This window comes from Sparus aurata, chromosome 4 (genome assembly GCF_900880675.1).
Source record: "Sparus aurata chromosome 4, fSpaAur1.1, whole genome shotgun sequence".
NCBI classification, from domain to species: domain Eukaryota; kingdom Metazoa; phylum Chordata; class Actinopteri; order Spariformes; family Sparidae; genus Sparus; species Sparus aurata.
This window is the reverse complement of record NC_044190.1, coordinates 1,241,077-1,257,715: the sequence shown is the minus strand read 5'-3', so window position 1 is coordinate 1,257,715 and position 16,639 is coordinate 1,241,077. Positions and strand designations below refer to the sequence as shown.

General features: G+C 40.0%; 2 protein-coding genes and 1 pseudogene across 3 annotated transcripts; 2 read left to right on the top strand and 1 right to left on the bottom strand.

Moving 5' to 3' along the window:
• Window positions 1-4,588: 4,588 nt before the first annotated feature.
• LOC115580337 (uncharacterized) lies at window positions 4,589-6,317 on the top strand (annotated as a pseudogene).
• A 1,285-nt stretch (window positions 6,318-7,602) lies between these two features.
• LOC115579957 (uncharacterized) lies at window positions 7,603-11,481 on the bottom strand. Of its 2 annotated transcripts, none has more exons than XM_030413728.1 (4): window positions 11,133-11,481; window positions 10,621-10,725; window positions 10,160-10,367; window positions 7,603-8,549 (listed from the first exon to the last, which is right to left on the bottom strand). In XM_030413728.1, exons 1-4 carry the CDS (start codon window positions 11,321-11,323, stop codon window positions 8,268-8,270), a joined length of 786 nt encoding a protein of 261 aa, XP_030269588.1. In that variant the 5' UTR covers window positions 11,324-11,481; the 3' UTR covers window positions 7,603-8,267. The 2 variants fall into 2 exon arrangements, with proteins under 2 accessions (XP_030269588.1, XP_030269589.1); XM_030413729.1 differs by having other exon boundaries at window positions 10,160-10,310.
• Window positions 11,482-11,739: 258 nt separating this feature from the next.
• LOC115579958 (coiled-coil domain-containing protein 106-like) lies at window positions 11,740-15,014 on the top strand. Its single transcript, XM_030413730.1, has 4 exons — window positions 11,740-11,871; window positions 12,208-12,352; window positions 12,925-13,191; window positions 13,633-15,014. The coding sequence occupies exons 1-4, from the start codon at window positions 11,869-11,871 to the stop codon at window positions 13,839-13,841; spliced, it is 624 nt and encodes a 207-aa protein (XP_030269590.1). The 5' UTR covers window positions 11,740-11,868; the 3' UTR covers window positions 13,842-15,014.
• The last annotated feature ends 1,625 nt before the right edge of the window (window positions 15,015-16,639 follow it).

The window sequence follows — 16,639 nt, the reverse complement described above, 5'->3', positions numbered from 1 at the left end:
GGTAGTGTCCAGGGTAGGCCCACAACCAGTGTGATGGAAATTATAGATACTTTGTTACAACATTTTTTCACATGTAAACGTGCTTCCATGCCAGTAGTTCAACATTTATGAAACAATATAATGCGGTTGGGGGAAAGAAATGGTAATCTCCTAGATTTCTGCACTTCTTTACTAACCAGGCAGACACCAACATTACTAAATTCTTGAAAGCAAAACTACAGTTTTTGTCCATAATTTTCTGTAACATAATGTTGAGTATTGACTACACCCTTGATGACACATTTTACATTCCAGTCATCATGGATGTATAATACGATCTGTTATATTATAGCAGACATCTTGGCCACATGAAACGGATTAGTTGAAATGAAAAAGCTTGTGATTGTTCATGTTTGTCTTTAAAGATGATCAGCTGTTGAATGTCGATGTCATTGAATGGCAGAACACAGCATATAAATGTTATTAATATTATTTTATATTAAAATTATGACTGATTTGTACTTAGCCTCCAGTAAGGTTGAGAGAACGGAGAAAGGGTTTAGGAGAAAATCCACTAAGTGTGGATAAACAGGGCAGCTCAACCATGACAGGAAATGATTTTGAATAAATAACCATTTTTTGTTACCTCCCCCAACAGTGAGGTTCCGGAAGTGAAAATGCCATTCATACTCTGCATAGAGATTTTGATTATTGGCCATAATGTCGTAGTCATCCAAAGTAGAGTTACCACGAGTTATGAGATTGTGAAACGATGGTATATGATTTAAGCAATATTACCCGAGAGGGTGTGCTTTAACGTCATTTGAGCACGACAGTGATGCGGTCAGCGCCGAGGTCCGCAAGCAGCACTGAAGTGCTCAAATGACATTAAAGCACACCCTCTCGGGTAATATTGCGATTATACAACTAATACCAACACAAATAAAATGTATAATCAAAATATATCCATGTTGATGGACATTTTGCTCTCAAATTTTAAAGGTTTTTGCGAGTGTGCGTCGCAGTTTCCATGGAAACACATGGGGTCTGACTAATAACTGAAACAAAATCAGTCACGTCAGTAGACTCAAATGTGTAATGGAACGTAGTTTACCACTCCAGCAAATAATCCAACCCTTAGTAATGACCTAGCAACAGGAAGGACTTTCTAATCCCAGATAGATAGATAGAATTACTTTAATGATCCCAGACTGGGAAATTATTTTGTCACAGCAGTAGTGGGTCCGCAAATGAAACACTTCGTACATAACATAAATAGAATCCAATATAAACATAGTGTATATATACAGTGCACAGTGTGCTATAAACAATAATAATATATACAACAAAACAAAATGTGCAAAATATACTATAACAATAATAATATATACAACAAAACAGTAGAGAGACCAGAGTTCTCTGTCAGGCAGAGGTGAGAGAGTTATTATATAAAGTGATGGATTGTGGCAGGAAAGATTTCCTGTATCTGTTGCTACGACAGCGAAGCTGAAGCAGCCTTCCGGAGAAGGTGCTCCGCTGTCTGACCAGTGTGAGTTGGAGAGGGTGGAGAGGATTATCCATGATGGATAACAGTTTTTTCAGTGTCCTCCTCTCCACCACAGCCTCCAGAGTGTCCTGTTTGCAGCCAATCACAGAGCCAGCCTTCCTGATCAGCAACAAACCACAGCAAAGAAAAGTACACTGGCCACCACAGACTGATAAAAGATCTCCAACATCTTGCTGCACACGTTGAAGGATCTCAGCTTCCTCAGGAAGTAAAGTCTGCTCATCCCCTTCTTGTAAACAGCTTCAGTGTTAGATCTCCAGTCCAGTCTGTGGTTGATGGTAACACCCAGGTACTTGTAATCCTCCACCGCCTCCACATCCCTTCCCAGAATGCACAGAGGTTTGAAAACTGTCTTTCTCTTCTTCCTGAAATCTTTCACCATCTCTCTGGTCTTGCTGATGTTCAGCCGCAGGTGATTCTGTCCAGTCCACTCCACAAAGTTGTCTACCAGTGCTCTGTACTCCTCCGCCTGTCCATCACTTATACACCCAACAACAGCCGAGTCGTCAGAAAACTTTTACAGGTGACACCAGGGGCGTCGCTAGGTGTGCAAAACATCCGGGGCTTTAGCCCCGCGCAGTGTTGCCTCAGTTACCCTGAAAAAGTAATCTGATTACTGACTACTGATTACTCCTTAAACTCACTCGAAGCTTGATAGTACTTTGTCGCCAGCACAGAGTTTACAACAAACCTTAATATTCTCATGTTTAGCTGAAAGGAACTCAAAATAATGACTGTATTTCCAGCTAGAAAACGGCATCTCTCTTCTCCCTCAATTGTTGTTGTGTTTGTGTCGCTGCGTGGTATTACACGTGAGTTGTGCTACTGCTGAAATGTGACTTGTTGCAAACGTGACATCACTCCCCGAGACAAGAAGAAAGCAAAAATATAAATTTTTACTAAGTAACTTTAATCTGGTTACTGTTTTGGAAATAATAACGTGTTAGATTACTCGTTACTGAAAAAAGTGGTCAGATACCGGCATCACTGCCCGCAGATAGAGTCTTTTTTAAAGTCTCTGCTCAGCTTCAGTCTGTAATGTTGAAAACTACAGACCAAGTCAGAAACCTTGGTGTAATTATGGACTCAGACATGAATTTCAGCAGCCATATTAAGACAGTTACAAAGTCAGCCTACTATCCCCTTAAGAATATATCCAGGATAAGAGGGGTTATGTCTCGGCAGGATTTGGAGAAACTTGTTCACGCATTTATCTTCAGCAGACTCGACTACTGTAATGGTGTCCTTACAGGACTCCCTGAAAACTCCATCAAACAGTTGCAGCTGATTCAGAACGCTGCTGCTCGAGTCCTAACAAGAACCAAAAAAGTAGATCACATCACTCCAGTTCTTAGATCTTTACACTGGCTTCCTGTCTATCAAAGAATAGATTTCAAAGTCCTGTTGTTGGTTTATAAAGCGTTGAATGGTTTCGGGCCAAAATACATTTCTGATCTGCTGCTGCGCTATGAACCATCCAGACCTCTGAGATCGTCAGGTACTGGTCTGCTTTCAGTCCCCAGAGTCAGAAGTAAACATGGAGAAGCAGCTTTCAGTTACTATGCGCCACATATTTGGAACAAACTCCATGAAAATTGCAGGTCTGCTCCAACACTCACCTCTTTTAAATCAAGACTTAAAACATTTCTTTTTGCCACTGCTTTTAACTGAAGCAATTCAAGTCTTTGAACTGCATTATTACTCTGACTCTACAGTCTTGTTTCTTTTAAAGCTTCTCTATTTTAGCGTACTTGTTTTGATGTTTGTCTCTTAATGTTTTTACTGGTCTTTACATTTATTTTTTTTATGCAATTTTTAATGTCTTTTTAATGAAATGTTTATGTCTTTTAATGTAATTTGTGTGTGCCTGTAAAGCACTTTGAGTTGCCTTGTGTCTGAATTGTGTTATACAAATAAACTAGCCTTGCCTTTTTTAACGGGGTTCGGGGAAATTTTTCAAAATTTGGAAAATTGAGCTGTTTAAAGATGCAATTTCAACATAGTTAGAGAAGGAAAGTAAGGGGTCCTCATCGTCATATTTTAATCACAAATAAAGCTCCGTCACTAGGCCTACTGAGTAAAGTTTATCCACCTTATTCCTGAGGGCGCTGATGTAGAAACGATTATGGGTCCAACTTCCGGTGACACGCCGGAAGGAGCAGTGAGCCATTGGTTGCTAGCGGTTTTCGTGTCCCGTAGCGGTTTATTTGTAAGTCTGGTTTTACTGTTACAATTATCAGCTCTAAAAATGTCCTTGCGCAGCTCGGGAACGTGTTGCGCTGTTCATGGTTGTACTAATAACCAGGCGAAATTAAATCTGTGGCTAAAGGAGCAGTGTTTTGAACATGAACCCCGGACGAATAAGGAATGTTGTAGTCTCTTTTTTCTCCGTCTTCCTCATCATCGTTTTAAGAATATTTGCGTCCACACGTCTTCACTGAAAACGACCGAAAACGCTGTAGTTCATATTCAGGCCAATAGGTGGCGCTTGACATTCACCAAAAACGGAGAAGAGGACACGGAGCATGCGCATCAAGCTTGCGCGCTGTAAACAAACAGTTTACGGAGAAACCGAACACAGCAAGAAGAAGATGAAAATGGCTAGTGCAAGGAAACCAGAATCGTTTGCGTGGACCGGTAATGAGATCGAACTGCTGCTACGGCTCACACTCAACTACAAGCCATGTAAGTTGCAAGAAAGGCTCAATATCTTCTGCAGCACGAACACGAGCATGCAGGCCGCCATTGTTGTTGTTGTTGTTATGGGACGTCGCGGGGTGGGGCGATGGCGTCATCGTTTTGGAAAGTATGCAGATTCGCCGTCAACATGAAAACGTGAGGGCTGCGTTTTCGGATTTCTCCACCCTGAGACCCGTTTTCAAAAAAGTGCGTTTTCAGGCGCTGCGTTTTCAGGATCCGTATGGACGGTCGGCCAAAACGATGCAATACATGTGCGTTTTCGCAAAACGGCGTTGTCGTCTGGACGGGGCCTCAAGTCGGTACAGTTTCCACCGCCTACCGAGGGATGAGGAACTCAGAAGGATGTGGCTGAAGCAGCTCAACCTGAAGAAACCACCAAAAACACTTTACGTGTGCTCGTTTCATTCTGTTGACAAAAAGCCCACGGAGGAACACCCGCACCCTACTTTGTGGCTGGGCAATGAGAGGCCACCGGAGAAGAGACGCCGGGTGCTAAAGAGGACTGACAGCAGTGTCACGAGAATAACAGGTATGATTTCATGCGTGTGGAGGACACAGCACTGTAGTATTTGTCAGGCAACAACATGTATTACCCTTTTCTGAACAGTTCAAATGTGACGTGCGTCTGGACTGCTGGTCAGTATGATACTAAAAATGTCACAATTTCAGTACAGACATAACAAAATGTTCAACAATGCAGTATTTTAATCTTATCTGAATTTAATATTGTAGGTAACATTATGTACCGGGTTTTCTCTTACTTTCTGAAGCGCATAAGTGATGCGGTTACCAGTGGGAAGTAGTTGGGTTGATGGAAGATTAATGGAGTGGGTATAATAAAAGTGTCATATGTTTATGTTGAACACTATATTTTCAACAACAGCTTAATTCTTCTTTCTTATGTATTATATACCTTCTCTTACCAGAAATGTTAGAGCTATGTAACATCAACAGTTTTCTGCCTTGGATTATTAAAGTGTTCTGATTCTGATAATGAAAACCCTAATGCATCACGTCTTGATAATCATGTACTCTATTGCTACCCTCAGATGAGCAAAATGAGATGAATCTGGGTGAGGAGCTGTGTGCAGCAGCAAAGTCATCCTGTGATGCCCAAACACAGTGGTCAGACCCAGGGATGGAGGATCACACCTATTCAAAAGGGGCCACCATCACGTGTGAACTGCATACACCACTACCACCAGAACTGCAACACCCTGTTGCTGACAGCATTTGAGAGAGTGATGCAGACTCCCTTCTGTATACAGGCATTCCTCTCACAGAATTTATAACACTCGTAGCCTGCCTACAAACATTAGCCCCAGCTTCACCATCAATGCCAGTTGTGGACCAAATTCTTATGACTTTGATGAAACTAAGACAAAACTTTGTCATGGCTGACTTAGCACGCCGATTTAAAATATCGCAAGGTCAGGTTAGCAAGACAGTGGGAATGTGGGTAGACATTATGTGTGAACACATGAAGGATCTCATTGTGTGGTTGCCACGTGAAACAATCAAAGCAACATTGCCAAAAGCTTTTAAAGAGCACTTTGCTAACACAACCTGTGTAATTGACTGCACAGAGACAGTTTTACAAAAACCAAAAAACCTGGATTCAAGAAGTGAGTCATACAGTCACTATTACGCAAATAACACAGTAAAGTATTTAGTGGCTGTTTCTCCCTCAGGAGTAATCATGTTTATTTCTGATGCTTATGGTGGAAAATGCAGTGATAGGTACATAATGCAGAACTGTGGTTTCCTAGACTACTTGCGTGCTGGAGATGAGGTGATGGGTGACCGTGGGTTCACGGTGAGGGACTTGCTGGAGGAGCGTAGGGTGAACCTCATCATTCCAACATTCACACGCAAAGGGTGCCAGCTGACCAACGAGGGGGTGACTCGTATATGCCGCATTGCTCATGCTCGCATTCATGTTGAGCTGGCCATAAGGCGTCTCAAGGTGGCCAAGATTCTGTCACAAACGGTGCCAATCAACTTGGTGCGCAAAATTGACAAGATTCTCAAAATCTGTTTAAGATCTGAGCTAATTTCAAGTGAACATTGAGAAGACATTTAATGTTGCACTTGTACATACACACACAGAAATTCAATTACATACATAGATGCATATTACATAGCCTACTTATACACATATTTCATTCACTGAACATTTTCCAAAAACAACTGAGGTACAGCTCTACTTTTTTTTTTTTTTTACATAACTTGAACAGGAAAATTGTTGTTAGACTACTTACCTAGTTTACCAAAACTGGTAACACTTTACAATAAGGGTCCCTTAATTAATGTTATTTAATGCATTATTAAGCATTAATTAACAGTTTAATAATATGTAAATAACCATTATAGTGCATTACTTAACATTAATTAACACCTTAGTAAATGCATTAATAAGCAGTTAATTAATGGCTACTGCTCAGAGTTAATTAATACAGTATTAAGCATTAGTAAATGTTACATAATGTTATTAGTTATGTATGCATTACTTATTGTTTTATTGTATTAATTAATACATTACTTAATATATTAGTAAAACGTTAATAATGTCTCTAGTAATCATTTACTAAAGGTGTTTATTTGGAGTGAATAAGCATTAAGCAGGGTCATTCGCTAATGTTGTACATGCTACCTGGATGGGCATTAATAAACAACTATTAAGAGTTTACTAATGCTGTGCTGTGTATAACGTCATGTAGCCCTTACCGTGCCTAACTGAAGTAAGGTATTACTTAACATTAGTAACCTTACATAAACCTTAATAAATGTATATAAGTGCCTCATAAGCGTTACTTAACCATAGTTAACCATTACTGAATGCTTTTTGGACCCTTATTGTAAAGTTTAACACATGTATCCATTAGGTAACAAATTATAAATGCTTTACTGCCTCATAAGCATTACTTAACCATAGTTAACCATTACTGAATGCTTTTTGGACCCTTATTGTAAAGTGTAACACATGTATCCATAAGGTAACAAATTATAAATGCCTTACTGCCTCATAAGCATTACTTAACCATAGTTAACCATTACTAAATGCTTTTTGGACCCCTATTGTAAAGTGTAACACATGTATCCATAAGGTAACAAATTATAAATGCCTTACTGCCTCATAAGCGTTACTTAACCATAGTTAACCATTACTAAATGCTTTTTGGACCCTTATTGTAAAGTGTAACACATGTATCCATTTGGTAACAAATTATAAATGCCTTACTGCCTCATAAGCATCACTTAACCACCATTAGTTGAAATGTAGTTGAAGCAATCATATATAAAGAATTTTTAAAAATTTATTTAAAACAGAATAAGACAGATTATCACAGATAGAATCTCAACTCGCACAGAGGAGAGCTTTGAACAAGCATGAACATCTGTTATAAACATGACATTGTAACATGCCAATATGGTGAGGGGGCATGAACCTAGCAGCACAGTGTGTGTATGTGTGTGGTACTGCTGCAGAGCCATATCAGGCTGCCCTCTGTTTACACTGCCTGAAAATGTCCGCTCCCTATCGATCAGTCTTCCCACTTAGTCAGTCTACCCAATCTCCCTGTATGTCAGTCTACTTGTGTCAGTCTACCCATGTCAGTTTCCACACTGTCTCCCCCCTTTCAGTCTCTCACCGTCAGTCTCCCCACTGTCTGTCTGTCTATCCCTGTCTTTCTCTGTCTTGTCAGTCTCCCCACTGTCTGTCTGTCTATCCCTGTCTTTCTCTGTCTTGTCAGTCTCCCTACTGCTTGTTAGTCTACCTGTATTTCAGTCTCATGTCATAGAGTAGCCTGCCAAGCGGACCATGTTGATGCTTTCCTCCAAGCCACGCGTGCCACTCAATGACATAAAGGTGGTCTATGAGCAGCTGCTCAGTGCGGTTTCCCCTTAATCTCCATACTGTCTCTTTATATGACCTCCATGCCCTTTCGATGTGCTGGGTGTGGGCCCCTGTCTCAGCACTGACATAAGAGACACTGTGATTTACTGTGAAATGCCTGTATTACAATGTGAAATGCTGCGGCAAAGCATTTCGATAGGCTCGCCACTCATCACTGATAACACATGAGCCCCTTTTGACATGATGAGCTATGAGTGGCACCAGTTCTCTTCTCCCCCTCTTCTCCACCAAGCGAAGCACCGGCTTCCCTGACCGTCTTCGAGGGCCTCGAGGGCGCTGCCCTGGCTGTCTTCGCCCTGGCTGCATCTGAGTGCTTTGCACCCCCAGCATCCCGAACACCCACTTCCTCCGCTTCCAGCCCCCAGCCATCCTGCCCCTTCCATACTGTGTTTTGGGAAAAATGACAGAACAAGAAACAAGAGGTTATCAACATTGTATCAGATAAATTAATAATGTTTGTGAGAATAGGGGAAAATTTGTTTTCATTAAAGGTTAGGAAGGTTAGAATAGAATGCAAGATTATCATGGAATCCAATAGTCACATCTGTCCGAGTCAATATGATCACTATAAATGGATGATTACTATAGCCAAATTTAAGAGAATTAAGAGAGTTTCTATAGGAATGATTCTCATTCTGTTTTACATCATTATAAGCATGAACATGATGGCCTGCTGTTTCAACTAGGCTTCTGTCGATTGGCAATCCAATCTCTGCGATTGAGAGGACGATTGACAATGGTTTTTTCATGCTGCTACAGCTGTGCAGTGCCACATCCATTGTGCTCTGGCTCAGATGATCGGCGCTCAGACGGAGGGTAGATCTTGCAGTTTTTAACTTTTGTTATACACACAAAGTACAGCCAAACACCAGGCTAAAAAATACAGTATAGATCTCCACATGTGGATGGTGGACCAGAGCATGTGAGGGAAGTGGAGCAGGTGAGAATTTCCTTGCTCACAGACCTGTCAAAAAAAAGCAGCGTTGTACTCTTAAACCCAAACCTGGCATCGTCAGAATCCAGTATGAGTTCGGTTTCGGGTCTCTTCCTTCCCGCAATTTGAACAATAATTGAATCAATTACATATTTTTCTATAGCGTACAGATCCAGCTAAGAAACGAACTGCTTGTGGGTCAGGCATGGGTGGCCCCGGAGTGAAATTGGAGTGGGATGGAGCGCACCATTCTCCCTGCTGGAGGTGGCATACGTGCACTACGCCCAACTTTTACTGATGCGCTTGTATTTGGTGCCTTTTGCATTTTCAATTGGTAAATGTCTTTGACATAACATCTAAACTATTCTTTCTAAACATATTTCTGATAATTGTAAATGATTTTGTAAGGTTTTACCCCAAAATTCTGATAACATTTTACATATTGAATCTTTAATTATTATTGAATATACTACATATTTATATTTCCACATTGGTGACGTGGTTATAATTAGTCTCGTTTCAGACTCTAATATTTCAAATTGATTGTCTGGGGAAGTTCCTCCTCAATTTTGTAAAAATAAGTGGGTGCCTGGGTGGAAACATTTTGTGAATTTAAAAAAGACACTGTTGTAAAACCAACCAAAATATTTTAGGGTGGGCCTTTTGTTGCTAATATTGCTGACGTTTCTGGTAAGGCAGGTGCAAAGCAGAGCTTACCAGCCACTGGTTGATGACTACAGACTAACACAGATTTTCATTTAATTTCATTTACTTGGAACCATGGAAACATTCAAATTGTACCATAGGATATAGCAAACAATTGCATCTTTATTCATGTTCAGAAAGAAGCAGGAAAAAGAAAAATCTTATTTTACCTGCCTATTTTACCTATTTTACCTTTTCATGGAAGCTGCTCGCAGCCAGTGGTAGCACTATTACAAAATCCTGCACCAACTTCCCCAGACAAGTCTCATCCAGTCTCTACCTGAACGTCGGGCATCACAAGACTAAGTCATAATTAGCAGCTTAACAATTTGTAGCAGTTAATATAAAAAGTTACCTTTCTTTTATGTCTGAAGTGGCTCTCATCTATCACCACGAAATGCCTCCTTCCCCCAATTCTCTGTCCTTCTCTCTGACGCAGCCTCTCCATCGCTGTCACGCAGACCTCCCTCAGTTGCTTTGCCATTCTTGAAAGGGTTCTTGAGGACCTAGCAATGTTGTCCATCATGAAATCAAGCTGGCGCAACCTCAGTCCTTGAGAAAACCTTAATATTATAATATAATATAATAAATAATTTCAGTCAAAATCCAATGACTAATGTATAGTAAAAGCCATACATTAATTTAGGCTCACTTAAAGTTAACCTGCCACTGATTTACTTAGTGTGGTGTTGTCAACAACATTCGAAATATAGACAAATATTGCCAAAGTTAGAAATCTCAGTATTGTGACAACACAAGCTTAGTGGGCTACACACATCCAAACACCAAACAAAATCAATGTATTATTAGTCAAACCTGTACACAAATTTCATCCAGTTAAACAGAGACACCTTCGATCTTGTGAAAATCGACTTGTGTCGAATAGACTTCTTGCGCTTGCAGTTGCGTCGCTGACACCTCCTGGAAAATACAATAATTATTGACAGAGGTACAAATTAGCATAGCTAACACAGTGCATGTACAGGTATGGGTAAGAGGCACTAAGCAATATCAACAATTATTCGCTTAATTTTCAACCAATTTCCAATCGGTTTGATGTGTTAAAAACTTCACACATGTAGCTATGATACAGGAGGCTTGGATACATCAAAAATGCCTGTTTTACTACCCAAATACTTAATGTTTACAGCAGTTTCCACATTCTGCTTGTTTGCATGTTCTACTCAAATACAATATCTAATAATAACAATAATAATAATAACAATAACAATAATAATAATAATAATAATAATAATAATAATAATAATAATAATAATAATAATGCTGACCAAAAAAGTTATCCCATAATGTTTGCTAAAGTTACCTACCATTCAAATCGGTCCACGGAGGCTATCTTTTTCTTCAGTTTCATTTTATCATGACACCGGCTGCACTTGACCTTCCCTCTCAGTATTTCTTTCTTTTGGAGCCATTCAATTAATTTGATTTGGTGTTTCTTTGTGGTTTTTTTGCCTTCTGTCAGCTCTATCAGCTTGGTTGCTAACTTTAACCCACGCATGCTGTGCTCCTAAAATGAACCGTGCAGCTAGGTGGATGGATATAATGTTGGGCTATCCCTTTAAAAGCACTGTCCGTCCCGCCGGAAAACTCTACTCCTACAAGGCAGTTCGACTGGTCACCGCGTTAACTCCTGACTTCCGGTGCGCGCCAATGCTGCATTCATGAAAACTTGGAACTTTGGATTTCCGCATTGCAAACTCCCATTTCTGTCTTCAAAGCGTTCCAGACATTGCCATTAGACATTGTTGTGTGATGTCAGACAACTGATTCTCCAAGAAGTCTCTGAATTACCCGAGTGGGAGCACCGACATTTGGTTGGTGCACTTTTTTAAAGTAGGAGGACGAAAAAGCCTGAGTTCCGCGTTGGCTTCAACGCAGCATAACTTTTTCTTCGCGTGCACTGACGGCTATGACCGCGGCATCCAGGGTGAAAGAGCAGGACATATGTCTCAAGATGGATGAGCTTGATGTCTCGCCTCCTCACAGGACCAGGCTTAAACACTCAGAAGAGAAAAGCAGAGAAGGGAAATCCTTCTGGAAAACATGGTAAGATTAAGCTCTACGTTTAACAGTTAGCTCTTAATGTTAACTTTGTGCCACTTTTTTTGCAAAGTTCACAATTCAAGTTGTTATAACAAATACATCTTTCTGACAAAATGTCAACTTTGCAAAAAGATGGTGTCATATTTGACTGAGTGACACTTGTCCTTCATGTGCTCTGTCATATCTATGATAGTGTCATGTCAGTCTCATCACCCTTCAAATAAAGTGTTACTGCTAATGTTAACATTAGGGAAGGAAGCTGGCATACATACCATAATTTAACCAGTCAAATGTAGATAATTTTGGAATTGTTCTGTTCTGTTCTAAATCGGTGATAAGACTACAGAGGCCCCAACTGCCAAAGCTGCCATGGACACCCTGAGAAAGGAAAGGGACAAGTGGAAAGCACGTGCAGAGCTCCTGGAGGAAAAACTTTCAGATGCCACATCAGAACGTGATATTTGCAGGACTCAGCTCTCTGATGGTGAGAGAAGGATCTAGGGTACTTTCAGGATATTTGAATAAAATGGTCTTGGTATATTAGAACTGATATAAAAGAGTGAGTGTGAATATGGCTGAGAGAAAAATGTTTCTCATTGTTCCAAAAACAATAATGCATCAAAATCAATGTTATCAATTATTGAAATAGTCAATGCTGTAATATCTTCATCCCAAATATTCCACTTTGAACCTAATTTTTGGAAAATATTGCATATTTTGTGATTTTACCATTGAAATAAAACAGGGCTTTTAAGAAGAAAAACAAATTATAGTAAACTTTATATCTATGAAGTTGTTGAAAAGATTTGATGTGGTGAAAGTGAGATACATTTTTATTTATTAGATTTTTATTGCACTTTTATGAGAGGGTAGTCAATGAGGCAAATTTGGACATAAGGGTATATTAATTTTAAGGGATGCTCAAGGGTTAAAGAATGATGGGTGTGTACGCTGTGGGTCGAAAAGTTGTGTCACTGCCATGTTTGTTGTTGTAGGTGTTTGTATACTATAACCAGTCAAGCTGATGTAATCAACTATCAATCCTCGCATCCATAGCTTTGGCAAGTCTCAAGGGGGCTCAACAGTCCAGAAGCGAAGACAGTGATGATGAAGTGATGTGGGGTTCCAAGATGCAGCATGACAGTGAAGACGACAGTGAGGACGACTCTGAGTCCAGCTCTGATTCGTCAGAGAGTTCCGATTCATCGCCGGACAGAAAGAGGAAGAAGAAAGGGAAAGGGAAGAGAAAGAAGAGTGGGAAGAAGAGAAAGAATAAGAAGGAGAAAAAGGCAAAGAAAAGTAAACATCGCTCTCGCCAGCGGGGTATGTGAAGCGTATTTCTTGGCTGGCTTGGGCTGTATGTATTCTGTCTGTTGTCCCTACAAGTAGATCAGTCACTCATCACACGCTGATAGAGGGGTGTACTTGAAGGACCAGTAGAGTCCAAATCAAATTAATTTCCCAAAATTATTCACCCCAAACCTGTCCATTTTTATTTAGCATTTCCCCCTCCTTTTTCCTAATTTAGTCTTTGCTATTTCCCTGTGTGTCATGGTGTTTTCTCACTATCCATGGACCTTGTGAGTTGGTGAAGTTGTGCCAGAAAACCCCTTTCTACACTGTGTTGAGGTGTCACATATGGGATCAGTGTGTCCCGCGGCACATTGAACATTGACAGTATAATACAATGATTGTGTTTTTTCTTCTCATCAATCTCATAATTCAAATGATACCTTCCTTCTTGTTCTTATGTTTTTATATTAGTTGGAGGACCAGGTGATGTGGTGAAGAGGTACAAGAAAGTCCTTGCCATTTTCCAGACGGGGAAGAATATGGCCAAATCCTTCGAGAAGTATGGAGTAGACAGACTGACTATTGTGAAGACTGCAGCAATTGCTGAGCTCGCAATAGCTGCTCCAGAAGAATATGATCAGTTGGAGAAGGGGGGGACGGTGGGAAGCTCCTGCGCATAACAAAGAAAGTTTAGACTAACAGACAGTGGGGAGACAGATAGATAGACTAACGGGGGGGAGAGACAGACAGACAGTGGGGAGACTGACAGTGAGAGACTTAAAGGGGGGAGACAGTGTGGAAACTGACAGGGGTAGACTGACACAAGTAGACTGACATACAGGGAGATTGGGTAGACTGACTAAGTGGGAAGACTGATCGATAGGGAGCGGACATTTTCAGGCAGTGTAAACAGAGGGCAGCCTGATATGGCTCTGCAGCAGTACCACACACATACACACACTGTGCTGCTAGGTTCATGCCCCCTCACCATATTGGCATGTTACAATGTCATGTTTATAACAGATGTTCATGCTTGTTCAAAGCTCTCCTCTGTGCGAGTTGAGATTCTATCTGTGATAATCTGTCTTATTCCGTTTTAAATAAATTTTTAAAAATTCTTTATATATGATTGCTTCAACTACATTTCAACTAATAGTGGTTAAGTGATGCTTATGAGGCAGTAAGGCATTTATAATTTGTTACCAAATGGATAAATGTGTTACACTTTACAATAAGGGTCCAAAAAGCATTCAGTAATGGTTAACTATGGTTAAGTAACGCTTATGAGGCAGTAAGGCATTTATAATTTGTTACCTAATGGATACATGTGTTACACTTTACAATAAGGGTCCAAAAAGCATTCAGTAATGGTTAACTATGGTTAAGTAATGCTTATGAGGCAGTAAAGCATTTATAATTTGTTACCTAATGGATACATGTGTTACACTTTACAATAAGGGTCCAAAAAGTATTCAGTAATGGTTAACTATGGTTAAGTAATGCTTATGAGGCAGTAAAGCATTTATAATTTGTTACCTAATGGATACATGTGTTACACTTTACAATAAGGGTCCAAAAAGCATTCAGTAATGGTTAACTATGGTTAGGTAACGCTTATGAGGCACTCATATACATTTATTAAGGTTTATGTAAGGTTACTAATGTTAAGTAATACCTTACTTCAGTTAGGCACGGTAAGGGCTACATGACGTTATACACAGCACAGCATTAGTAAACTCTTAATAGTTGTTTATTAATGCCCATCCAGGTAGCATGTACAACATTAGCGAATGACCCTACTTAATGCTTATTCACTCCAAATAAACACCTTTAGTAAATGATTACTAGAGACATTATTAACGTTTTACTAATATATTAAGTAATGTATTAATTAATACAATAAACAATAAGTAATGCATACATAAGGATAACTAATTACATTATGTGACATTTACTAATGCTTAATAATGTATTACTTAACTCTGAGCAGTAGCCATTAATTAACTGCTTATTAATGCATTTACTAAGGTGTTAGTTAATGTTAAGTAATACATTATAATGGTTATTTACATATTATTAAACTGTTAATTAATGCTTAATAATGCATTAAATAACGTTAATTAAGGGACCCTTATTGTAAAGTGTTACCCAAAAAGGATTACTTTTTTGAATGCAAAGAGGTCAACTAATGTGACTCCATCTTGTAAATATTTTCAGACTTGTATGCTCTAATATGTACAGTATGGATGGGATGTTTTATGTTTGTTTGTTTTTATTTGTAACATACCAAAATGTTGTATTGAAAACACCAATTTCTTTGTGATAAAAACACAAACTAATCAACTGAAATTGTCTTGTTTTCCTCCCTTATTTTCCTTCATAGAGAGCTCTTTTGTTGTCTGTAGCACACATCACACCTGTTAAGTGCTTACTGTATTTTCAAGAGATCCAGATATTTGGAGCAGAGCAGAACCTTCTTTGCAACAAATTCATCCACTAATGTTGGAAGCATATGTGTAAAGTAGAAATTTTGGAGGTGTTTCATGTGTTCATCTGTAAAGACTTTGTCAAATGGAATGTCCAACTCCAGGTGCTCAGTTTGTGTCCAGATAACCAGCTTACAGGTCTGCAGCCGCAGGCACATCATTATCAGCTGGACCTGGAGGGATAAATGTAAAATATGGCTTAGCGTTTATTTTAATGAAGGCTTACAAGTACCCTGTCACATTAGTTCATTCATTTTAATTAAAATGTACCCACCTGGAGGTAGTATCCACGTGGCCCATTGGGGAGAATGAAATAGCTTCCATCTTCTAAGCATCAAATGTCACCAGTTGGCTGACTTAGAAACTCTGCAAGTGATGTGCTGCTCTTTAGTGGACACTTGATCTCTAGGAGCTGTGTTGAGTCCAGAATTCCATCTGGGCTCGCTCCAAACCAGGGATGGTCAGGACACAGCACCAGGCCTCTCCGCTCCACAGTGTGCCCTTGAGCCTCCATGAGCTCTATGGCTGTCTCCTCATTCTCTTTGCCATATTTAGTGGCAGTATTGCCAGTGAAGGTGGGGTGCAAGTGTTCACTGAGGAACTTCTGTGGGTTTGTAGTGCTTCGTTTGGGCACTCTCTTTGCCGTGCTCGCAGTCACTCGCAGCTACCTTGCATCATGCCAAAGTTGTGATGCACTCTGTATTTGGGTCTCTTCACTCAACTTCTCCACCTGAGCTGGGCTTAGCTGAACATTGGATTCATAAAAACTGAGACACTTCCTGCAAGTCAGCATTGTGCTGTGCTCTGTATGGGGTATCTGTAGATCATTCTGGCTCTGAGAAGACTCATCTACAACTAATCTGTAACACTGTTGAAGGGGACCATTAGTCTGCAGCTGATACAGTGGGGCTATCACAGACGAAAGGATGTAAGTTTTAAATTCTCTGTGATCCTTGAACAGTTTGGGAGCACACTCTGCTGATGTCGCACCT

Bases quoted from the DNA above. Each gene is read 5' to 3' on its own strand.
- LOC115579957 (XM_030413728.1), bottom strand. From the start codon at position 11,323: ATGCGTGGGTTAAAGTTAGCAACCAAGCTGATAGAGCTGACAGAAGGC. The intron at 10,726-11,132 runs GTAGGTAACTTT...TGTATTTTCCAG, and splicing joins TCCGTGGACCGATTTGAATG to GAGGTGTCAGCGACGCAACT. The intron at 10,368-10,620 runs GTTTGACTAATA...TATAATATTAAG, and splicing joins TGGATGAAATTTGTGTACAG to GTTTTCTCAAGGACTGAGGT.
- LOC115579958 (XM_030413730.1), top strand. The intron at 12,353-12,924 runs GTGAGAGAAGGA...TCGCATCCATAG, and splicing joins CAGGACTCAGCTCTCTGATG to CTTTGGCAAGTCTCAAGGGG. The intron at 13,192-13,632 runs GTATGTGAAGCG...TTTTTATATTAG, and splicing joins ACATCGCTCTCGCCAGCGGG to TTGGAGGACCAGGTGATGTG.